The sequence below is a fragment of the Manduca sexta genome, chromosome 20 (assembly GCF_014839805.1).
Source record: "Manduca sexta isolate Smith_Timp_Sample1 chromosome 20, JHU_Msex_v1.0, whole genome shotgun sequence".
Lineage (NCBI taxonomy): Eukaryota > Metazoa > Arthropoda > Insecta > Lepidoptera > Sphingidae > Manduca > Manduca sexta.
In genome coordinates, this window is record NC_051134.1 from 13008191 (window position 1) to 13033733 (window position 25543).

The 25543-nt window shown below is 36.3% G+C and overlaps 1 protein-coding gene across 1 annotated transcript; it reads right to left on the bottom strand.

Moving 5' to 3' along the window:
- Positions 1-24652, bottom strand: LOC115446883 (nuclear factor NF-kappa-B p100 subunit). The gene is made up of 22 exons (XM_037440796.1): positions 24208-24652; positions 21678-21820; positions 20185-20327; positions 19530-19635; positions 17834-17966; positions 16978-17082; positions 16592-16700; positions 15946-16127; positions 15495-15556; positions 14978-15022; positions 14538-14766; positions 12115-12164; positions 11717-11779; positions 9933-10070; positions 9515-9624; positions 5323-5498; positions 4888-5025; positions 4095-4264; positions 2909-3019; positions 2098-2259; positions 90-1096; positions 1-7 (listed from the first exon to the last, which is right to left on the bottom strand). The coding sequence occupies exons 1-22, from the start codon at positions 24362-24364 to the stop codon at positions 1-3; spliced, it is 3546 nt and encodes a 1181-aa protein (XP_037296693.1). The 5' UTR covers positions 24365-24652.
- Positions 24653-25543: the final 891 nt, after the last annotated feature.

The following is a 25543-nucleotide window of genomic DNA, read 5'->3' on the forward strand; positions in this document are numbered from 1 at the left end:
TCAGCGCCTCCACGTGTCTGTACATGTAGTGCGTGAGTACCTTGAGGTGCAGCAGCAGCGTGCGCGCGGGCGCGTGCTGTCGCGCGCACCAGTCGAGCGCGGCGGCGAGGCCGTTGCGGTGCGCGAGCGCCTCCAGCGCCGCGCTCAGCGCCTCCACGTGTCTGTACATGTAGTGCGTGAGTACCTTGAGGTGCAGCAGCAGCGTGCGCGCGGGCGCGTGCTGTCGCGCGCACCAGTCGAGCGCGGCGGCGAGGCCGAGGCGGTGCGCGAGCGCCTCCAGCGCCGCGCTCAGCGCCTCCACGTGTCTGTACATGTAGTGCGTGAGTACCTTGAGGTGCAGCAGCAGCGTGCGCGCGGGCGCGTGCTGTCGCGCGCACCAGTCGAGCGCGGCGGCGAGGCCGAGGCGGTGCGCGAGCGCCTCCAGCGCCGCGCTCAGCGCCTCCACGTGTCTGTACATGTAGTGCGTGAGTACCTTGAGGTGCAGCAGCAGCGTGCGCGCGGGCGCGTGCTGTCGCGCGCACCAGTCGAGCGCGGCGGCGAGGCCGAGGCGGTGCGCGAGCGCCTCCAGCGCCGCGCTCAGCGCCTCCACGTGTCTGTACATGTAGTGCGTGAGTACCTTGAGGTGCAGCAGCAGCGTGCGCGCGGGCGCGTGCTGTCGCGCGCACCAGTCGAGCGCGGCGGCGAGGCCGAGGCGGTGCGCGAGCGCCTCCAGCGCCGCGCTCAGCGCCTCCACGTGTCTGTACATGTAGTGCGTGAGTACCTTGAGGTGCAGCAGCAGCGTGCGCGCGGGCGCGTGCTGTCGCGCGCACCAGTCGAGCGCGGCGGCGAGGCCGAGGCGGTGCGCGAGCGCCTCCAGCGCCGCGCTCAGCGCCTCCACGTGTCTGTACATGTAGTGCGTGAGTACCTTGAGGTGCAGCAGCAGCGTGCGCGCGGGCGCGTGCTGTCGCGCGCACCAGTCGAGCGCGGCGGCGAGGCCGAGGCGGTGCGCGAGCGCGCGCCACGCGCCGCCCGCCTCCAGCGCCGCGCTCAGCGCCTCCACGTACGCGCCCAGCTCCGGCAGACTCACAGCGCCCGACCCGGAACCCATCCGGTAGTCCTGCGTGCCAAAACATAGTCTATGAGCCTTTTTTTTGTTTTAGCAGAGAAAAAGTAGTCTTACGAGTACCGCTCAGCCTGGGGGGCCATACTATCTATACCTGGCGCATACAACACGTCCACATTGCACGTATCTAAGTTGTTGATTTGCATCCCCGCTATATTTACGGATGTTGGTAAACTCCACTTATAGAACACGAATCAATGAAAAAATAAGTACCGAAAATGAAACTTTAAAAAATAATTATTGATTAAGGCGATACCTCAAGGTCCATTTTCGCAGTTGAAAGAAAAACGTAAAAATAATTAATAATCATGGATATTTCTGCCTTTAAAATTTCGTCATATTAAATTTTAAAGGCCGAAATATCCATGATTATTAATTATTTTTACGTTTTTCTTCAACCGCGAGAACTAATCACTAACTAGACGTGAATTTAAATTCTTTACTTGCCAATACTTGTTTAGTTACCCAGATTAAAGGTGAAACAAAATGTATGAAAATGGACCTTGAGGTATCGCCTTAAAAATAAAACTTTACGTCTAATAGCAATCACCTTGAACTCACCCCGTGTGGTATTTTTGCGCCACACAGGACACAAACACACAGTGTTTTGTCGCGCGCCTTGGCCGCGCGGACTAGCCGTGTCAATTGCGAACAGCTGGTGCTTTCCATGGCAATTCGCGTTGCCGTGGGGTCCTATTCTAATGTATACACTACGTGGGAGTTAATTCTAAACCATCGAAAAATAATTTAATCAACTATTCGGATTCCAGTTTGAGGTAGGATTTACATTGTCATCATCTAATGATTATGCGTACCCATTACAATGAACTCTTCAAATATGGCGGGGATGTAAAGCAATAATTTGTAGTCTTTCAATAAACATACAAACTAATTAAGACAAAAAATAACTTAGTATGAAAACTAATCCACAAAACATACTTTGCCGCCGAAATATTTTTTTACCTTACAAGTTTTCACAAGCGCAATGAACTCACCTCCTCATCAGCGGATTCGAACTCATCGTCCATTTCCGACTTGGTGTCCTCCTCGTACGCAGCGGCGGGGACGTAGTCCTTCATCGCGTCCCGTATTTCGGAGTGTTCGCGCGCCATCTTCCACGCCGATATGTTGTGCCCATCTTGCTTCAACGGATCAGCCTGTAAAATATTTACTATACAACCGCTATGTTTTACATCGTGACAGACGTGCGAGTCGTTCTGATGTGATAACCGCCACGACTGCTCGGAAACCCGTGTCGGGAACAATTGTTAACATTTGGCACTTCCTAAAAGCTCCGCAGACTGCTTGATGCATGTCTCGCGTGGTTTGTTTTGCTGTCGTTATTTAAAGATATACCCCATTATTAACAAACATTATTTGTTTAAGGACGGAGCATTGCTGTGATAACAAGTCTGTTTCTCAGCTTTGTTTATCTGACAGCTTGCTGTTTGTTCAGCTTTGTTTATCTGACAGCCAATTACATACAAGTTTTATCTCAATATTAGCCAATCACAACGGCCCTATGTCTACGCACTGCGAAGGTTGCCATCTACTAATTTATTACTATTAACATCCAAGTACTCCGCTGTGTATTACCGTACTCTGGAACTTTGGAAATACATACTTACTCAGTGCCATCCTCGAGTTTAATTTACATACGCTGAATTTGTTACTCTCATACAACAACCTCTACATTGACAACTCAAAGTAATATGGGTTCCACAATCAGATTACTGAATTAGGTCGTAGGCGTCTTAATTTGCCAGTATACGAACAAACATGTAATTACGTAACAAAGATGCATACCTTTTTTTGGAGCAACAGTTTTACTATTTCCAAAGTGTTCTTCTTAACGGAGCCGCCGCAGACGATCTGTAACGCAGTGTTTCCACAGCCGTCCACAACGTCTATTTCCGACTGAGAACAAGAATACATTGAAATTAATTTGGAATAATAAATAAGTAATCACTCTGCAGATAAAGCAAAAATAAACCAATACATAATAAATTACTACGAGACATATTTCGTTTTTTTTTTCTAAATAAATTAGTGTGAAATATTTGGATGTTTGCTTGAAGTAAACGCAGAACCCGCTAAATGGATTTACATGACATTTGACACATGGATAGACCATATCCTGAATTAGTCATAGACAACTTTTATCACGATAATTTGCTTCTGTAAGGAGTATTTGAATTATTCACAAGTTTATTTTAAATAGATAGTGCCGACGTCACATAAATGGCGCTATGGATCTCTATAGTGTACTGTATTCGCAGACGAAGCTGTTAGCAACACCTACCAGATATAAAAAGTACTATTAAAAAAGTGCGTTTTGATCCATTCACAACTAGTATGTCCTCGGCAAGAGGGTGCTTAAGCCTTAACTTTTTTAAACAGGACATATGGTGGTCTGTTCTCGTAAATGTTTTTATAGTATTATTGTACTTTTTATATTATTTTTCCTCTTAGTATTACTTACAATAATATTCAAACGAAATTATACTTGTTTTATTAGCTACAGTACTTGTCTGCTCTTTTAGCTATAATTATTACTATATGTGAAGGCTTGGTTTTGGTTATCAGTAAACTAATTTAGTGTTATTTGGGTTTTATAGCTGTAAGTTTTCCATACCTTAAATAAATAAATATAAATGGTACGGGAACAGTCAGTGTGTTACATATTAGTAACTCATAGGGGTTGCTGACGCGCCCTAACTTCAATTATTGCAACATCGTGTTAGCAACCGACAAGAACGCCGATACAGCACAACGTGCACCAGCCACGAGTTGCCGACGCAGCGCCTCGTGGCCAGCATTGACGTCATCAACTGCAAGCTTGCAAGCAAGCACGGACCGCCGCCACTTCTGGTTTATACATCGACCATTAGCCACATAAGTTTTAATTGTAATTTAATTAATAAATTTATTTTAATTTGATTTGCATTTTTTTGCAACCTCGGGACGCGCTCGACATAATTAGTGTACTCACGGGCGACACGAACTCGAGCAGCGCGCTGACGACGTCGCAGTTGTCGTCGTAGGCGGCGAGGTGCAGCGGCGTGCGGCCCTGCGCGTCGCGCACGCGCGGGTCGGCGCCGCGCGCCGCCAGCAGCCGCGCGCTCGCGCCGCTCGTCGACAGGTGCAGCGCCGTCTGCTTCTCTGCGGCACGCCGTACAAACATATTGGGATCATCGATATAATATGTACTACGGTACTAGATTCGGCGTTCCGAACATTCACTGCGTTCAAATGATGTGAACTGATATCCATTCAAACTGACTTTAGTGTGGTCAATATTGACAGCTTGTGGTCGTGTACCGAGTGGCGCTCACGATAATGTAAACTTAGATTTGAATAAAAAATATTAGTCAAATAAGTAATTTTATTTGTTGTTCAAGTGAATAAATATGTTATTACAGTAACGTTTTGGTTGCTATTTTAGTTCAGATTTTGAACAAATCGTTCATATAGACGTTCGTATCTATAGAATATACGTCAATGATTGGGATGTATTCCGTTTGATACCGTCAATTGCCATACAACGCTACTCGTCAACGATGCATGTGAATTACAAGTTGAGGCGGAAGACTAAACACGCCTTATAATAACAAATGGCGATCATCGTTCCTGAGTTGCAAGTTGCGCCACTTCACGTACCAAGTGCGCGGGAGTCACATCGCCATGCTCGAATAACATAATTAGTTTACAAAAAAGCCTTGATAAAAGAGAAACTTTATTTAAATCATGTTTTTGGTATATAATTATGTAAGGTAAATAAATACCGTTATTGCAGTCGTTCAAATCGCACCGAACATTGTTATTTTTTATGGCGTCCAATAATGCTTCTAAACAACATTCGCTCCTCACAGCGTAGTGCACCGCATTGTCGCCTTCACTGTCTTTATTCATTGGATTGCAGCCTACAAACACATGGGATAATCTTAATATAACATAACTTCTATCGTATATAAATTAAACGATTCCAAACACTAACAAAAGCAAGCATTTCCATCAGAATTAAGCGACGTAGTTGAGCTGAACGAGAATGAGTCGCGAAATTGTTAAATGATATGCAATTTTGTCATTCCCCCCCGTTCTGAACGAAGTGAGGCTGGAAAAATGAAGTGACACTATTGCAACGCTTAGTACCTTCGTAAATTTGTACTGGGAACGCACACTAAATATAGAATAGTAAAAAAAATATTAGTATTTCAAACCTTTTGCAATAAGTAAGGAGACCATCCGAGGCAGGTCGTTTACAATAGCCATGTGTAATATGGTTTGCTGTTTATTATTACAATAGTCCAATAGATGTGTCATTTTCACGCTATGTATGATTTTGACAATGTATTCAAAACTACTTTGATTGCTGCACAATGTCATATGAAGGAATCTGAAAAGAAAATAGAACATACAATAAATTAGCACAAAGTCTTGACATGCAAGTACCAAAACACAACATATTCCATTAGTTTTTAGTTTCCCTGTGAATTATTCGTTATCTAGTTTAAACCAGTTATTCTAACCATTTTGTGTGTTTACTCGAATTCATTTAAAATGCCTTTATTGGCCGGCCAGCTATATTTCGCCACCATAACCTCTCACCTTTCACTAAACCCAATTCCTTTCCATTAAAACCGGTAAAATATCCATGATGATATCTTAATTGTGGGTTTAAAAAGTAAAGACCGTAAATAATATAACGTGTTAATTATAAAGTTGGGACCCATTTCCAATCACTCTTTTATATCCTGCGTCAACCTGTTATTCGTTTCCTTTTTTCAGTTTTCAATATAATATTATGTATTTAAATATGCCTGTGGGACATTCCATTTCGTGTAACCACAGAGCTTCAAATAATAATACTGACATACACATGCATCTGAAGAATTCGATATTATATATAATTATTCAATATCCACAAATAATATAGAGAGTGGCAAAAAATCGCTGACTTCCTGAACCAGGCCGATAGAATAGTCAATATGCGTCCGTTCAACCTCCATGTATATTGCCCGATATTGCGTAGTTTAAAAGTTATTTAGATATTTATGAAATTTTGACGATAGTCAACTTTACTTAATGTTGTGACTTTTTCATTGAGATAATATAAATAGTGAGCCTCACAGATGAATATAACACTAAGGATCAAGGTTTTGTTTAGAAATAAACAATATTTTTAAAAAACACATAAAAAACGAAATTTAAAGAACTGTAGAATAAGAAAAAACTTGCAGTTTATTTCTGAATTTACAAAACCCTTGTCCTAAGTGTTATGGTCATTCAGGACGTTCACTAATTGTCTTAGCTGAATAAAGGCCACGACTGTGCACTAATATTTTAGATTTAATTACGATTCTTAGTGTTAAAGTAGATGATCATAAAAAAAATATAAAAAACCTAAGTATCTTTTAAACTATGCAATATAGGGCAATACATGGAGGTTGAATCGACGCATATTGAGTTCATCTATTGAACTATTTCATTTGGTCCGCTCATGTTGCATCCTGTATAAAATTAATACCCTTTAAATGGAAGATGGTATTTTTCTTTTTCCTCCCTCACCCAATGAGACATAAATTACGTACTTGACATCTTTGTACTTTTTAATTTAAAATAAAATACATGTTTTTGTAGTAAATTGTTTATAATCCTGTATTATAATCTGATTATATTATTCTTTTGATTTAAATTTTGGCCATAAACAATCAGCGTTTTTACCAAAACAATTATTATGAGGAAATATTTATATTCTCTGTACTATTCATTCATCAATTAATTTTCGTTTATTCTTAAACGAAATATTATGTTTTCTCATTTTTTGTACATAATCATCAGTGAGTATTGAATATTGTCATTCAGGTTTCTCCGCTTAACGTTTCCAAAGTCCATTTACAATATTCCTCCTAGGGTTGCTGTCTATAGTGATTAAGATTGTGAAACATTTTAACGTCCTTTTAAGTTTCACTTTTTTTCATACAAGCCAGGTTTAATAGACGCCATTTTGAAATAATCAATAATATTTTTATGTCATTCAATTGTGCTAGTATTGGTTGTAATAGTGCGTTATGCATATGTTCCCAATAATTTTCAAATGAATTATTGCTGTCAGTCCACTATAGCTTCCATAGCTTCTGCGTACTATTTGATAAACTCTTGCGGTGTTTTAGACGGAGTTGTTTGATACAATTAGGTACTTCAATGAGATTCAAATTAAATGCGAATATTTTAGGGTTGCCCTCTAGGCAGGCTTTAAACGGTGTTTGTACATATTTTAATTACTTTGTCAATTCGTATTGACATTATGTTAGTTATATTATCGTATTCATTTATTGTTAATTATAAAAATTTGGTAACTTTTTTATTGAAACGTTTAAAATTTTTGGTGGTGTTATAAACATAAAAATTATGATTATAAACCTATTTTGCGTAACAAATAAATTATAATCTGGAATTAAATAAAATACCAAAATAAATTATAATATACCAAGATACCAGACCGCCCAGACGTTACTTATGTTTTCACGAATAAAATGTACTGGATAAAGTAGTGTTAGTGCATACTTTGAGTCTATACATACCTGTTAGTTTGGGACGACCGTCAATTTGTATATATCAGGTGCTAAAGGGAGATAAAAACAATATTAACTTTCTTAAATGCTCAAAGCTGATTTTTATGTATGTTTTGTAATATATTGTTAAGGCGATCCCTCAAGGTCCATTTTCATACATTTTGTTTCACCTTTAATCTGGGTAACTAAACAAGTCAAATCATGGATATTTCGGCCTTTAAAATTTCGTCATATTAAATTTTAAAGGCCGAAATATCCATGATTATTAATTATTTTTACGTTTTTCTTTCAACTGCGAGAACTAATCACTAACTAGACGTGAATTTAAATTCTTTACTTGCCAATACTTGTTTAGTTACCCAGATTAAAGGTGAAACAAAATGTATGAAAATGGACCTTGAGGTATCGCCTTAAGGTCTGGCTGCTTAAATTCAATAGTGAAATAATTCCCTAAATATCATATATGAAAATCAAGCTTGAGATTATAAGTTGCATTATTTTTTTGAGAGCTATAAAGTGTCTGCTAAAAATTACCGCCGATGAAAAGGGTCTGGCAATATCTATTATTAATTTTACAAAACATACATAAAAACCAGCTTTGAGAATTTAAGAAAAGTTAGTATTGTTTTTATCTCCCTTTAGCACCTGATATATATAAATTAGCCGTCGTCCCAAACTAACAGGTATGTATACACTCAAAGTATGCACTAACACTACTTTATCCCGTACATTTTATCCGTGAGAACATAAGCGTCTGAGCGGTCTGGGATCTTGATCTATTAAGATATTACGCCAACAAAACGCCATTTACGGCACTTACATATGATGTTAAATGTTGATATATGACTAACGTAAGAGGAGTATATTATATAACACAAATAATACTTGTTCAATCTCAACCACTGTGTTGTTCATATAGTTTAGATTAGCTTCATTTATACTGATGGGTCCGTTTACAGTGGTCGCATTTTTTGAGTACAGACCATCGTAGCGGCTCGTTTAAACTACGGTCCTTTTCATATTGACGATATTTGTGGAAAGGAATCCGCGAAGTTCAGACATTGACTGTACCTTTTTTGGGGCCGTATTTACAAACGTTACTTTGGTAAGTACGGAGCAATGTTGTAATATGCCTGTTTCTCAGCGGTTTTGGTATGACAGCATTCGCAATGCGTAGGCGCTATTATTGGCTAGTATTGAGATACAACTTTAGTTCAGTTGGCTGTTAGACAAACAAAGCCAAATCTATATTATAAAACAAAGTTCCCTTTTCTGTCTGTATGTATGTTATCGATTTTCTCGAAATCTACTGGACGGATTTTTATGAAATTTGGTATGGAGATAGTTTAAGATCCTGGGAGGTCTTAAACTCTCTATCCCGGGAAAATATATAGCGGTACTTGTATCCGGAAATTTCCTTCAAGCGGGTAAAGCCGCGAGCGAAAACTAGTAAAACTATAAAATTGTCGACACAAACGTTCATGCACACTGTACGTCGTCACAATACTATTTGTGAATACGAATGTAAATCTATACCTTTATCAGCACTCTCAAGTATGTGCTAAAGGTGTATAAATTAAGGTATAAACCTTTTAACACCTTCCCCTATGCAAGAAAAACTTAAAAAAAAATCTTGAATCTTAGCCGCTAACAAACATTCCCAATATCAGAAGAATCGTTGTTTAAACAAGCTTCTAGGACGTTCTCTAACCAAAAAACGTGACCAATGTATACGGACCAACCAATATAAATGAAACTATACCAAAATATATGAATAACTGCAAAGCAATTAAGATTGAACAAGTAACATTTCTGTAACACAATATAAACAACTTACGTATCTCCGTTGGACAGACGGTAGGTGAACAGCCTCTCCAATTTGTTTCTCACTTCTTGTTTTTTATATCCCGCTTTGTTCTGTATGATACTACACAATTCTTTCACCAGCTGCAAAAAAGAATACAACACTGATCATTAATATTAGTTGTACGTTTTAAAGTCATTCATTCGAGAATTAATACCGTTTTTTTTCTGTACTTAATTCTGGCAAGGGGTTTCCATAAAAAAAATATCTTGTTATTCCTAAAGCCCCATTTAAATATAGCCCTTCTCGCCCGTTTTGAAGCGAGAATTGTAAGCAATTATCGCAAGAAATAATCGGCTGGCAATTTTATTTTAAAATTTACACAATTACAATTTACATAGTGCTACAGCAACTTCGTAAGTCAATAACATTTTACGATAAGTAGACTCACTTTTTTAACTTCCACGCCGTCTTCCATTTTATAATAAGCAGAATATTCAGTGGGGCGTGCCGACTGGGCGCCATAGTCTGTGTCCTTCGGGGAAGATTGCGTCGGTTTGGTTACAGTGTCTTTGGGTTGCGGTTCAGCCTAAAATAAATCATTGTGACCATCAAGAGTGTATATATTTATTTTATTTATTTACACTTCATATACAGAGAAGTATATAGGCGGACTTATACTTATAAGTACATATATTACGTCGTTGTATAAATATATTTCGTTAAATTAATTATTTATCTATAAATTATAATAGGAATTAAACATATTGCACCTATTTCACGATTTTGAAAATTGCATACAAGTTAATGTAAGGCCAAATTAGACATCACTTTGAAAAATAGTAAAATGTTAAACTAAAATTACTAAGCCCTCTTTACTTACTCTTTACTTATTATAATATTTCCAATAAAAATACTTAGTCTGGCCATAAATACTGTTACACTTAATTATAAAAAAATATTACATTTGAATTTCGAATCTGTCATTTTTATACGATTGTTCATTGTGTTTTCTCATTTTGGCGCCAATACATTGTAAAATATTTTGCGATATTAAAATGGTGTGGGGTGATAAAGAGAACCGAATCGCTGTGATAGCATTACACAAAGTAGGTATGGAGCCAAATGCAATTTTTAAAACTCTCCATACACTTGGTATTAGTAAAATGTTTGTGTACCGGGCTATTAATAGGTACAATGAGACCTCCTCTGTTTGTGACAGAAAAGATCTGGCCGTCCACGTAGTGTTCGTACGAAAAAGGTGGTCAAAGCAGTAAGGGAAAGAATTCGAAGAAATCCTGTCCGAAAGCAAAAGATTTTATCTCGGGAAATGAAGATAGCACCTAGAACCATGTCGCGTATTTTAAAAGATGACTTAGGACTTGCAGCCTATAAGAGACGCACTGGCCATTTCTTAACTGATAATTTAAAGAAGAATAGGGTGGTAAAATCGAAACAACTACTGAAGCGGTACGCAAAGGGAGGTCACAGAAAAATTTTGTTTACGGATGAGAAAATTTTTACAATTGAGCAACATTTTAACAAACAAAATGACCGTATTTATGCTCAAAGCTCTAAGGAAGCTTCCCAATTAGTCGACAGAGTGCAACGTGGACATTATCCGACTTCAGTGATGGTTTGGTGGGGTGTTAGCTATGAAGGAGTGACTGAGCCATATTTTTTGTGAAAAAGGTATCAAAACATCGGCACAAGTGTATCAAGATACCATTCTTGAGAAGGTAGTTAAGCCCCTTAACATCACCATGTTCAATAACCAAGTATGGTCCTTCCAGCAAGACTCGGCGCCGGGTCATAAAGCTCGGTCCACGCAGTCTTGGTTGGAATCGAACGTTTCGGACTTCATCAGAGCTGAAGACTGGCCGTCGTCTAGTCCCGATCTTAATCCGCTGGATTATGATTTGTGGTCAGTTTTAGAGAGTACAGCTTGCTCTAAACGCCATGATAATTTGGAGTCCCTAAAACAATCTATACGATTGGCAGTGAAGAATTTTCCCATGGAAAGAGTGCGTGCTTCTATTGATAACTGGCCTCATCGTTTAAAGGACTGTATTGCAGCCAATGGAGACCACTTCGAATAAGCTTTTTATATTTTTAATTGTTTTATATTTATGTATTAAACTGACACACTGTAAAAGTAATAAATGTTATTTGCAGTTAACAATTTTCTTTTTTCTTTATTACAATATTTATGGCAAGACTAGGTATATAACAGACCTTTCGTCGTGCCGAGTCGGCGTGGACCATCTGTAACGAGCGCACATATTGCATATGATTGATCTAAAAAAAACAAAAAGAAAAAATATTGAAAAACCAAAAAAACAAAATACTTAACTATACTGCCGTGCTGAGCTCAAAAGCGGTATCTCAAAAAAAAAAAACAATATCTTGATTTTTATGTAGTCAGATAGCTTGAAGAAATACCTATCCAATGAACTTACCTAAATAACGGTATCTTGCTTAAAACGTGTTAACAAAAAACCTTAAAAGAGTTTCTCTGTCATAATTTTCAAACAAAACTATAAAATATTTACAAAACTTCGATTATCTCAAAAAAAGGTCTCCGCTTCTATGCTTAACGGGGCAGTATAAGACGTATTAAAACTTAAAATCACCTCATCATCGTCGTTAAGTTCACCAAGTGAGTTCAGTGAGCTAAGGTAATCTGAAAAAAAAAAAATTATTCCACTGAATAAAGTATATAGTATAGTATTTCAATAGATTTTTTTTTGAGGAAAAATCAAAATAATGAGAATGTTATTCTGATTTTTCCTTAATTCCAGTGTTATTAAGCATCTATTTGAATATTAATCTGACTGTCAGAGGCGTAGTTATACTGCGGGCTGTAGTGCTGAGGTCTCAGATTTGACTTGGGTCGGGTAACATGGGGTTTTCTACTCGTTATCTGGTCAAAGTCTGAGTTTGTGCGCGGTAGTCTATATTTATATTACTAAAACAGCATTTGTGATAACAAATCTGTTCACCCTTAAAAAAGAGATGTATTAAACTGCCATTTGTATAAATATAAGTATTTTTCAACAATGCATATACAAATTATAAAATGTATGAACCGATAACGCTTCGGTCACAATGCGTGCATCCTAAACGGTAGTAATTTTCAAGAAATAGGCATTAACGTCTAATCACAAATAAGCTGTAAGTCAATCGTTTATTGAGGGATGAATAATTCTTTTCTGCCGAACGTATCCATTATTAATGTTTTTTGATTAAATATATATTGAAGCCAAGATATTTGAAATACTAACTACATAATGTTAGCGTCGGGTATTTGAAATACCAATTACAAGATACAGTTTTAGGAAGTAATTAAAATACTCTCCAACAGTGCAGACCAGTAGCGAAGCGTCCATACAACCCGAGTACTACCGGCTCCCCTTTTAGGTTTTTTTACGTTTGTCTTAGTTTATATTTTCTATTAAATTGTTACATAAGTTAACTAAGGCATTGGTTTTGCCTCGAGTTACCTTATGAAAAATGTCACCCCTCGCAACTGATGCAAACAGAATCTATCGTGTATCTATATATACATAGACAAAATATATGTTTCGATAAATACTTTATGAGAATTATCATCGAGGGCGGGGAGCGGTCACACAAAACAAGACCTTATTGTGACTCATAAGCGCACACAGTTAATTGTAACATTACATAAATCGTATTTGTGCTCTGCGCTTTTTATTCCATTGGCTTATCTATACTGTAGTTTCCAGAATTTATTGTAATTGTGATTTCCTATATTTATACCTATATACACATACGCATCAAGCTACTTCCATCGTGTTATTGTAATACTGTATAATTAATAATGACCTAAATGACTGTATTTATTTATAATATTCTATAATCAATACATTTAATTAAATAATGATAAACATGTTCTCCGTTCCTGGTTTTATTACGGTTACAACAAAATTTATCAATCCTAAAATAATTATGTTTCGGTAATTATCCCACTGCAGATAAAAACCCTCTCAGTAATAGAGGAGGCACGTTCAACATTGACCATTATAACTGAGTGGGTTAAGGAATTAGTCCACCGCTTGTCTACTGTGGATTGGCAGACTCCACAAATCCTCTAATTTCTTATGAGGAATAGGGTACCGGACTCATTTTTGTTCTTTACTTTTATCTAATATTTACATAATATAAATTATAACACAGAAGGAATTTATAAAATCCGGTAAAAAGTCAACAAGTTATAAGTCTTTGAATTTCGGTGGAAGGGGTGATTAACAAGAAACAGAAAAGAGACGAAATATCCAAAGAGATGAAGCGATATCCCCACATCACGCCCACTTCTGCACATTACAATATTTTAAATATGAACTACTCGCTCATTTTTTAACCAATTTTATGCAGTTTTCGCAGCAGTGCTTCTTTTTCGTATTATTAACCATTATATATAGAATAATGGACAAAATCAAGCATGGGCCGGTCCCCTATTATCAGGTATGCAGTTTGCAGGTTCCGCATGCTATTTTCCTTGGCCGCGTCGCGTCGTTAAAGCGAGAGATAGTTGACAAATAATACACACATAACTTAGTGCATGCTATGGGTCTGGGTTTGAATCCGCGACCTTTATTTCGGCAGTCTGTTCCACTTTCGACTAGGCTACAAATCCATATGATAAATTATAGGCTAGCATCGATTAAACATAATCAAAGAGTATTTTGCTGCTAAATGCATTAGGTCGCGTTTTTAACGCGATGTTTCATAGTAAATCTATAGCAGGCGCATTTAACATCTCATGTCTCAGGCTAGCGAGCGCAGTGGAATACCAAACAATACTTTGTAATGTAAGTTGTTGGATGGAGTTTCTACTGTTTATGGGCGGTCGTATCGGTTACTATCAGGCAAACGGCAAGCTCGTCTCGTCATTCAGAGAAATAAAAAAATACTCGTGTTGAGGGCCCCCAACAAATTTCTAACTATAAACAGTATGGCAAGCTACGCAAATACGCTATGCCACTGCAAAAAATATCATATGCAAATGCTAATAACGTCCAATTTGACTTACTGTCAAAAAATTCTTTGTCAATTGGCACTCCGTCCTTGCCGCGGTGCGCCAAGCTCTCTAGTTCGGTGGAGCCGAGTTTGATGGCGGGCAGGCTCGACGCCATCTGCAGCCCGCCGTCGGCGCCGGCCCACATCGGGTCCACGACGCTGGCCGGACTTCCCTTGCTGTCCACCTCCATGAACGCGTCGGCTAAATCACATTGACTTGGCAGAACCTGGTACAGCATATTCTGAAATAAAATATTCGATTTATCGAAACCTTTTAAATAGGTCTTATTACATGTGAATAGATGAGAAAAAGATCAAATCAACTTTTAATATAGTATATTATGGTAAAATGGCGCATATTGGAGGAGGCCTATGTCCAGCAGTGGACAGAGATATCGGCTGACGATGATGATTATGGTACCTATGTAAGTTTATAATATTTAGTTTAATTACCTGTTGTACGGGTATATCTATAATACGCTCATTGTTTTCAGGTAACTGAAAGGAAATAAAATAAAATTTGAACATTACGTCAATAAATTAAACTACATACTCGCCCTTATTTCTGCTAACATTTTGCCAAAAGTTATCCATCAAGAATACTTTCACCAAAAATCCCATTTCTATTTTTCTGTTTTTCTTTTTGTGTAATTTTGTAGTTTAGTGCAACTATGGTGCGTGAGTTTCTTTATAATTACCCATTAAAATTGCTAAGACAAGATATTTATTATTAAAATATGGATAAAAAAATATCAAAATGGGAAACACCGATATTTGACAAAAACTAAAATTTAAGTATATTTGAAAAGCTAATCGAATTTTCCCCTTTAAGTATTAAGCTAATATAAATACCTCATTAACATAACTCAAGTTCTGCTGATATTCAATCCTTAGTTGTCCCCTTCTCATGAATATATTATAGATTCGTCATGGGTTGAAGAATGAGTAATGTGTCATAGAAAAAACTTACGTTTTCAGCAAAAACAACGGGCGCGGGCAGTTCGCTGATGCTTTTAATTGAACCGGCCGAACCTGGGACATTGTCAAATATAATTGTTTCAGTCATAGGTCGATTATAATTTAAAGCTTTCTTTTGACATAATATGGGTTTGACATAGTATAAATTTAAAGATTTCTTTTCACATAGTATAAGTTTGACATAGTATAAATTTAAAGAATTCTTTTGACATAGTATAAATTTAAAAAATTCTTATGATATAGTATGGGTTTGACATAGTATAAATTTAAAGATTTCTTTTGACATAGTATGGGTATTGTTTTATTTTTCCGGAAAAAACGGGATCTATGTTCTACGTTGAGGAGCTCATTTTTTCCGCACTTAGCCCGTACTATATCGGGCCGTCGTGCGTGAGAAACCGCGATCAAAAATGTGTTTAATAATAAAATATGACCTAGAGTACCTGAGGAGCTGTCGAGCGACGAGTACGACGAAGTAGTTTTACGTTTCTTGTTCTGTTTATAGATTTGCTCAGCCTTGTATGTGAACTCCATGGGAGCGCTCGTCCTACCGTCTGAAGGGCGTACGAGTTCTATAAAAACTTGCACGTCTTCAGAAATTTGGTGATTGACGTACGGTGGCGTTCTAAAAAAAATACAAAATCAATTTCCGATGCTAACATTAAGTTATTTATAGAAATGCTACTGTTGAAATGTTCCTGCAATTGTATGAAAAGAGAGGCTTGTCGAAGGATTTGCATCACTACTTTTTTTTTTCGAGACGAGCTTGCGGGTCGCCTAATGGTAAGCGATACAACTGCACATGAACAGTACAAACACCATACAACACCTTGAATTACAGTATTGTATGGTATTCCACTACGCTCGCTCCCCTGAGACATGAGATGTTAAGTATTATGTCCAGTATTTACATTGGCTACGATGTCCTTCAAACTGGAACACAACAGTGACTACACACAGCTGCTTGGCGGCAGAAATAGACATTGCGGTGGTACCTACCCAGGCGAACTTTACATACGAGGGACCTACCACCAGTGTAGTGTTTTCTGCTCGTCAAATAACACCAAAATTAAGCAGTAGATACATTACCTAAAAGCGATAGCGTATTGGTGGTGAACATCGCTTAGCAGAAAGTTCGCCATCGCTGACCAGGTGCGCTCCCCGTTTTCCAGTCTAAAGAACCGAACTTGGATGTTTTCTGAAATAATATAGGTTATGTAACAATACTTATAAGTAAGCACATAGTCTTTTTATATGGGCTGGGCATTACTCTGGCACTTAGTACCTGATGCACATACGCACTATGCACACAGTTACACCATTACACAGCTTTGAAACGTTGTAAACTCGTAGGTACTAGGCACCCACTTGAACTAATTGTATATTTTCGACGTATGCTCACAAAAAACAATGGCACTTAAAATTTCCGAACGAAGTGCTTAGCCAAAGTTCCGTGAGATTATTTAAATACTTACTCTTGTTGACCTTTTCGACAAATATGAAGATATCTTCGCCGCCTCTCGGTCTACCGTAACAACGGCTTATGCGGCATATTTTCAAATCATTCGTAGACGCACACTCTGCAATCAAGTAACAAAGTTTGTTATAGAATCTCTTATATACCTATAGTGATTAATCTGCAATTTGTTATAAAATCTTGTATATAGTAATTAAGTTAAACACAACTATAACGTTCATGTTTGACACAAAAATAAAACTACTGGGCCCTTATTCTCTACGACAGTGTAAACTCGTAACGCGGCCTTGTGTTATCTTCGTGAACTTTCTGTATGCCAATTTCCATTGTCTTAAACACAACGCGGTGCGTTACGTGCTTGTTACGCACTGTAAAAATTACGTGTGGCATAGAGAATAAGGCCCTGTACGGAATTTTTCGCAATAAATTTCTTTAATATCACTAATTCTTTAATATCACTACTAGCAATGGGGGAACTTCATTGATGGCCATTAAGGCTGCAGTCTGAAACATCAGGAGTAAAAACAACAAATTTATCTCGAAAAAATTCGTTAAGTAATTTTATTTCAGTATCAAAAACAATTACTTATTAATGAGAATTTTTATATGGGTATCAGTGTAACCTCCATAATTATAGCTAAAACTATGATAACACCATTCAAGATGTTTTTGTTATGCAAAATATTGGGTTTCTACTTAAATTATAAGCCAACTATTACATCTCGATAAAACTCATGGGCGATATACTTATTAATAATATAATCGACATTTTAAAATACATTGGACGTCAGGTACATAAAACAATGGTTACTAACACCAACACAGGAAGTACATTAAGGTGCAAAATTACTTACTCAAATTATAAATGGGTTCAGAGAACACTGGCCGGCAAATTTCAATGCCAGTGTCAATATCGTGAGCGCTAAACTTCAGTCTAACTATATTTAAATCGATCTCTTTGGACATCCTCTCACAATGCGCTTCGAGCTAAAACAAAAGAAAAACATAACATACCACAGTTACGGCACAGGTACATGGTTTGTGACCGCCCTACAAAACAAAACACGACTACGCAATACGAAGTATTATAACTGACTGCAGGCACAGTTAAGCACAGCTTTCGCACCGGCCTTCTGCAAACTATAATCGAGTTCAATCAATGGTTCTTTGTAGGATTATTAATTTAATAAACTGACTACTGACCCTAAAATGTATGTTATCAGTTTCTAAGTTTTTATTCATACATTTTTTTATTGCTTTGAATGACGATACGAGCTTGCCGTTCGTCTGATGGTAAGCGATACGATCGCCCATAAACAGCAGAAATACCATCCAACAATTTGAATTACAAAGTATTGTTTTGTATTCCACTGCGCTCGCCATCCAGAGACATGAGATGTTAAGTCTTATTATGCCGAGTAGTTACACTGGCTACAATGTCCTTCAAACCGGAACACAACAGTGACAACACCCTGCTTCTTGGCGGCAGAAATAAACATTGCGGTAGTACCTACCCAGGCGGACTCTCACATATGAGAGACCTACCACCAGTGTAAGTTTACGAAAAAAAATACAACGCTATTCGTACTGAAAAACAAAATATCCCAGTCTAGATATTGGCATGCATAAATTATCGTTTTACCCATTTAATAGTAGACACCAGACAGTCACACTTACTTCTATATATACAATATTGGTATAGAGGAAAAGTACAAATACTACACTTGGTAAATATTAATAACAATAGCCGTTCATCCGGACTTGATAAAGCACGAACAATTACTATCTACATAAGCACTGCAAATCATCGAGTTAATCTTTGAGTTAGCTGCGTTAGGGCTGCGATTTATTTTAATTTCTGAATATGATAAAAATGGTTTTTTGTGCCGACATTTTGTCTGAAAATTTAACACCAAATCAATATAACATATTTATAGGTACAGAAATAGGTGCGGACGAACGCGCCAGATCTCGCTTTTTTATGTAAAGGTATATTTTAGGTTTAATCATTCGAAATCAAATGTTTGCAACATCAAAGAACCAACCACAATGTGAATGCTTGTAATCATTGCGGTTTCAGCATTCAATTATTTAAACAAAGATCTGTTTGTACCATGAGAATAAAATAAAGACGATAAGTTTCCAGTTAGTAGCCCATAGTTACATAAATAGATCTAGTTACTATGTTTATAAAACATTTCAGTCCATTTCATAGAATTACATCTAAATAAAAACGAAGTATGAACAATTACTTAAATTATCTTTATTATCGTATCTAAAGAAACAAGGTACGTCTTTAGTATACGTGTTTTGAAATAACAAATCAATATTGAAGATAGCATTAGTACCTAGCTATAATATAATTGTGTTACACCCAAAATTTTGGGTGGTTAAGAAAAGCTTTAACAAATATCCAAACCAATTTTAATTTTATAAATTTCATACAAGTTTTTACTGCTGCTATTACACTTCGAAAAAGTTATTGATACCGTCACTTCAACCTCTAAACACGATAGGTGTTATAACAAAATGAATTTTCTTATTACTCACCTCTTTCTTATTAAACTTTTCATTCTTGTTCTGCTGTATATATTTTCTATAGAGCCACCCTGCAACTTCCTTTTTGGCAGTATGAATTATACCCATACCAGCAAATCTGTTCAAAAGTATGAGATTTATTAAATCTAATGTACCAAATTGCCAGTTATGTTATAGACGATGTATAGCACATTTTAATGGAATGTACTCGAAATACTCAAGTTCGTATTGATTTTGGTATCAGTGGGTCCTAAATTGGTATACGTATAATATTGTATCAGATACGTTCTCCAACGATGCCAAAAATTTATATAAATTAGTTGATAAAGGTTATTAATTCGTTGTTTATGTTAAAATTTATGTAGTATTTTGTATTGTATTTAATATCCTTATTTAATTGCACCAGGGCGACATAATCGCATACGCGAAAAAGGCCTTTAAACCGAAATAAAATAATCTATTATAGAGTAAAACGTCTGGTTAGAAGTTAGAACAACAGTTTACCAGGCCGACATAAAATCGACAGCGAATCGCACCGATCAGCGCCTTTATACAAACCAAACAAAATATACAAACATCAATGAAAAGCCTTCAACTATTACTCTTCAAATACTGTGATATTAATTCAAAAATATAAAGTGTAAAATATTAATAAAAAAAACCTTACACCACTCTATAACTGCCGTGCTCGGGAACGTGGTGGCTCATGTCTCTGTCTTGTTCATCGAGCAGTTTGTGCGGGTGTTCGTCTTCGCTCTTGTTTTGCGACAGTTGGCACTTTATCAGGGCTCGACCGGTGTAATTCACGAGCTGTGTAACGTAAAACATGTTTTTATCTTTATTTCATGCTATGTTAATAAAATTAGAGACTTTCTAGCGTATTTATGAAAGTACAGACTTGCTAACGTATTTAATGGTGGTAGTAGGATATATTTTATACCCGCCCGGATAGCGGCAACCGTATACAAGGATAGCTGCTTCATCATCAAACTTACGTGGCCACTATGGCGGGTATTAGCATACCCGCCATAGTGGCCCCGTAAGTTTCCGTTTCCGGAGTTTCTTTCTGCCGTTCTTCTTCGGGTAGTCATCACTTAGGTAGCTAGTGAAAGGCTAGTAGGTTGGCTAGGCTAGGGCTCATGTCTTCGCCGGCTAGCATCGCGACGCGTTATCCTTTTATTTCCCCCTACTTACCATCCCGAGTTGACTACATTGATTTGTACCTTAGTTATTCGTTATTCATTTTATCCCTAATTTAAAATACCCATAATTATACATATAAGTAATTTTAATTGTTATTTAGAAATAATAATAATTATTCCTATACATTGTTTTGACGTATCATAAGTGAAACTTTGTTCGCCTACGTGATAAATAAAGTATTCTAATTTTTTAATTTTATGTATATCCGGTTCCAACAGGCCGGTATAATTTTGTCGACTGTCGAAGAGTTATCATCTCTCGTCAGTCGACATTCTATTGGATTCCACTTCACTTACCAAGAAGTGCAGTGGAGTCACGTTGGCATCGAATTTAAAAATATATATCACTAAACCAGTAGGCGTAGGCGCATATAGTACATGCATTTCCCGAAGGTTTATTTTTATCCTACGATGAGTTACTAGTTAGGGTATAATAAACCAAAAACTATTAATAGTGTTTCTAAAGTATGTTCTACATTACTATTTGCTAATGACAAACCAACACCTAAACAATATTTTTTATAATAAAAAACATATTTTGTAATTACAAAACAAATAAAATAGAACATTACTAATTTTAATTAATCACATATAATTACATAATTGTATCATCAAGATATAATGTCAATCATCATTAAAAAAAAGTGTCATCAATCAGTTTGTATGAATAAAATAAAAACAAAAAGTAGAGGAAAAACTACAAGGATTTCCACTCCAGACTCCTTCCTTATCATTGTACTAAAATGAGCTTGGTAATCTATAGGTAGTTGCAGATTAGAAACATCTGTTTTTTGTTATTATTTTTTTTTATATAGTTGCAATGGAATAGGCGTTTGTCTTCCATCTCACCTGATGGAAAGTGTAGATGAAGACAAAAGTAGTACACGCCCATCCGAAAGTTATTGTTTAATAATTCTATTTAAATCAATTTATGACTGATATTTCTTCCCCCACTTACTTCAACTGTCGGATGAGTTTTAACTTTATTTGTTGTATAGGATTTGCCAAGCAAACATCCATGTGTTCCCACCATCTCGCTAACATAACGGAACCGAAAGTATTTCTGTGGTTGCTCTGTGATCTGTAGATATGGTCCATTTCCTGTGGATAATATAACAATTAATTTAGTTAAGCCATTTTTTTTTATAGCTAACATTATATTATGTTTTTAATAACTAACACATAATATCGACAGGTCGCAATTAAACATAAACCCTGTTTGGAGAGTATAATAAACACTATATATTATCTGATAAGAACTTCATGAAACCATCAATAGGAGTTTGATTTACGAGTACCTTTATCCTATACTAATATCAGCACTGCAACTAGTAAGACATTTTCAATAAAGTATTACAAGGAAAACTAAACAATAATATATTAGCTCAAACACTGCCTTTGATGACTGACCTTGAAGTGCACTTTAGAACAAAGCAATTCACATTTTATTTGAACTGTATTTTGATATAGTTTCCCTTTATATTATGACTAGCTTTTGCTCGCGGTTCCGCCCACGTTATAAAGTTTTTCAGGCTAAAGTTTTCCGTTATAAAAGTAGTAGTTTCCCGGGAGCCTATGTTCTTCCCAGGGTCTAACACTGTCTCCATACCAAATTTCATCTTAATACGTTGGGTAGTTTTTGAGTTTAACACGGTCAGGCAGACAGATGCAGCGAGGGACTTTGTTTTATAATATATTTTTTAGAACTTTTTAAGAGGAACAATCCCATCATACATCACTGTTGCATAACTTTAACCGTTTACGCAGCGCACGCAACGGAAGCTCTCAAAACTAATAAATTGTCCCTGTTTTTGCAACATGTTTCATTACTGCTCTGCTCCTATTGGTCATAGCGTGATGATATATGTTAGAGCACTCCACAAACAAAGGGCTATGCAACACAAAATGATTTTTTCAGTTCGAATCGGTAGTTCCTGAGATTAGCCATTACTGCTCCGCTCCTATTGGGTATAGCTTGATGATATATAGCCTATAGCACTCCACGAACAAAGGAGTATCCAACGCAAAAATATTTTTTCAGTTTCGACCGGTAGTTTCTGCGCGTTCAAACAAACAAACTCTTCAGCTTTATATAATAGTATAGATAATGTGAAGACTGTAAAGGCTGAAGGATAAAACCACAAATAAAATTTCCAACAGAATCTTAATCCCGTAGGCAGTATTCAATGCAAGGAAGCATGTAAATAGTTAGCTGGTAAAAGAGAAAGGGCACTGTCAAAAATTAAAGATTTAAACATGTTATAAGAGGGCTTGAATATTATCATTATCATTGAATTAAAACTATTTAAACAAACTGGTAAGAATTTGTTTTTTGACAAAACTGAAAAATAAGGGTTTTTATAAGTAAAATAATGATTAAGTACTCAGTACTCAGTAAGATACTCAGTGATATTTAAAAAATTATGTCATTGGTGATGGATTATTTTTTCATGAAATATATAAATTATGAAATGTGAGTTATAAAAAAATAAAGGCACTCAATTATAACATAACACAAATGTAATTAGGTTTCAACTTTATAAAAAGTTATAAGCTAATTATTTAGGCTTAAATTATCATTAATTCAGTCATATTGAGCTATTATCAATATCAACCATATCAACATGTGAGTTTCAATCTTTTAGAATATAACGTAAAGATATTATAAAATTTTGCTTTTTGTAGGGTCAATTGCATGAAACTGTACAAAAATAATTTTGTTACTGTAGTATTTTTAAATGACTTAAAAAAGAAGGTTCTGTTTTCGAGACGTATATGTTTTTATGTCTACAATTATTTATAAATGTATATTTTTCAGGGTAGGTTTTAGTATATTATAATGTATGATTAAGATCTTCGAAGAAAGACAATGAAACTCTTTAACAGTAAATGTCACCTGATGACTGATTATATTATCTTTGAAATATATAACATTATCTATGTTGTTATTAACTAACACAAAATACAAATTTATAAACTAAGTATATTTTTATTAACTTTATATTTTGAGTTAGTGCATAATTTAAATTGCCAGCTAAGCTAAGTAAATAGGTGCATGAACCAATATGCAATAACTGTTCAGTTTAAAAAACTGGTTATACCAAACTAGTTTTAATAAATGCACCAGTTGAAACTGGTGGCAAACCAATATATACAATATTTATTAGTAAGGTGGTAAAAGTATAATAATGATTACAGAAATTTGTGAAAATAAAAGCTTTGTGACCTAAAAAATAAACTAGTACTCCTATTTAAACTGATTGCGCCTTAAGAAATACCCATAGATAAAACTTTAAATCAGAATTTATTGTTTGATATAAACTTTACAAAAAAAGGGCTTTATTAGGTAGACAGGTACTCGTAAAAGGATATTATGAAAATTATATCATAACATATTTTTATTACAGATAAGTCGTGTATTTTCATACCTGCTTGGTAAGTTTTATTTGACAAATTTTAATAGACGAAACAATAACACTTTTACTTACCATTGTATCTATAGCTGTGATCAACAGACAATTCTGTTAAGTTAGAAGTCAATTGAGGAACTTGTTGCGACGGAGAACTGTATCCTCCTGACTCCCAAATACTTTGTGGAGATTTGGACGATTCACTGGGATCATAGTCGCTTGGACAAGAGGACATTTTTATATCACCTTTGTCCGTCACTGATACTAAAAAATTATACCGGAGCACACAACTTTTTATCAACTTAGTTTTTGATTTTTCGATGTTTATATTCGTGGAGAATAAACTAATCTCTCAAAGGGAGTAAACAACACTCAAACGGGAAACTACCAATGTTCGACAGACTGCCATCGAACGTACTCTGACGCCTGACAATCAAAATGTGCATGAATGATAAAAAATTGCTAGATGCATAATTCATATTTTCCCCGTATTTCACTAATGATAATGAGCTGTTAATAGGATTTTCATTAAATATGTCAAACAATAATTATATTTACAAGTCACAACTTTGACTTTTTTAATTATGTGATGAGTCACCAATGACAAATAAGATTAATAAAATCTATACAGTTCCGTGAAATTACGATTAAGTTATATATTTTTTTCATGAATGTTGATATCTCGGTTGCTTAAAAAATCGAAATGTTTAATCATAAATAAAACCTATCATGCGCCATTCATGTTTAATTTAAATATTCACACTACGGCAGCAAAATGAATATCTGACACTTCTATCGCATTTTAGCACTGCAGCTTCTAGCACCTGCATTATACCTCAATCACATAATTCGCTTTCCTGCCGATTTGAAAGTGACTCAATATTTATATTTACATCAACAAATATGTGTACACAGTACACGGAATTTCCATCATAACGAGGAATTTTCTTTCCCTGGTATACTATTTATAGTTCGACATTATCATGAGAGGTGACGTAAACCAGGGGAATTACCAGTTACAATGAGTCACAAAAACCCCCGATTTGTTAGTACGTGTTCTCACATGTTGTTACGTGATACATATATATAATAAGTAAGTATCTACATAAGACCAATATTATAAGTATTAAGTATCAAAATCGTTGATTTTGCTTTTATTAGGTACTCAGTGACTTAGTGTCAATAATATTTAAGTATGTCATTACTTGCGAAGGGACGGAAACATAGGCACCTGGTTAAAATGTGCCTTTTTCCGTTCTCGAGCCTGGTTCCCACCGCGAGAGAGTAATAAGCCGGAAATGATAAAGCGGAGCGGACTTCGTTTTCATAAAATGGGTTTTCGTTTCGACCAAGAACGAGTCTAGTCGTGTGGTTCCCACCACAAAAGAGAAATGAAAGAGAAGAATGAGCAGAG

Excerpts from the sequence above, each read along its gene's own strand:
- LOC115446883 (XM_037440796.1), bottom strand. The coding sequence starts at position 24,364 with ATGTCCTCTTGTCCAAGCGACTATGATCCCAGTGAATCGTCCAAATCT. Across the intron at positions 14,767-14,977 it reads TAGATATACCCGTACAACAG|AATATGCTGTACCAGGTTCT; the intron begins GTAATTAAACTA and ends ATTTTATTTCAG. Across the intron at positions 4,265-4,887 it reads TTTGAACGACTGCAATAACG|AGAAGCAGACGGCGCTGCAC; the intron begins GTATTTATTTAC and ends GGCGTGCCGCAG.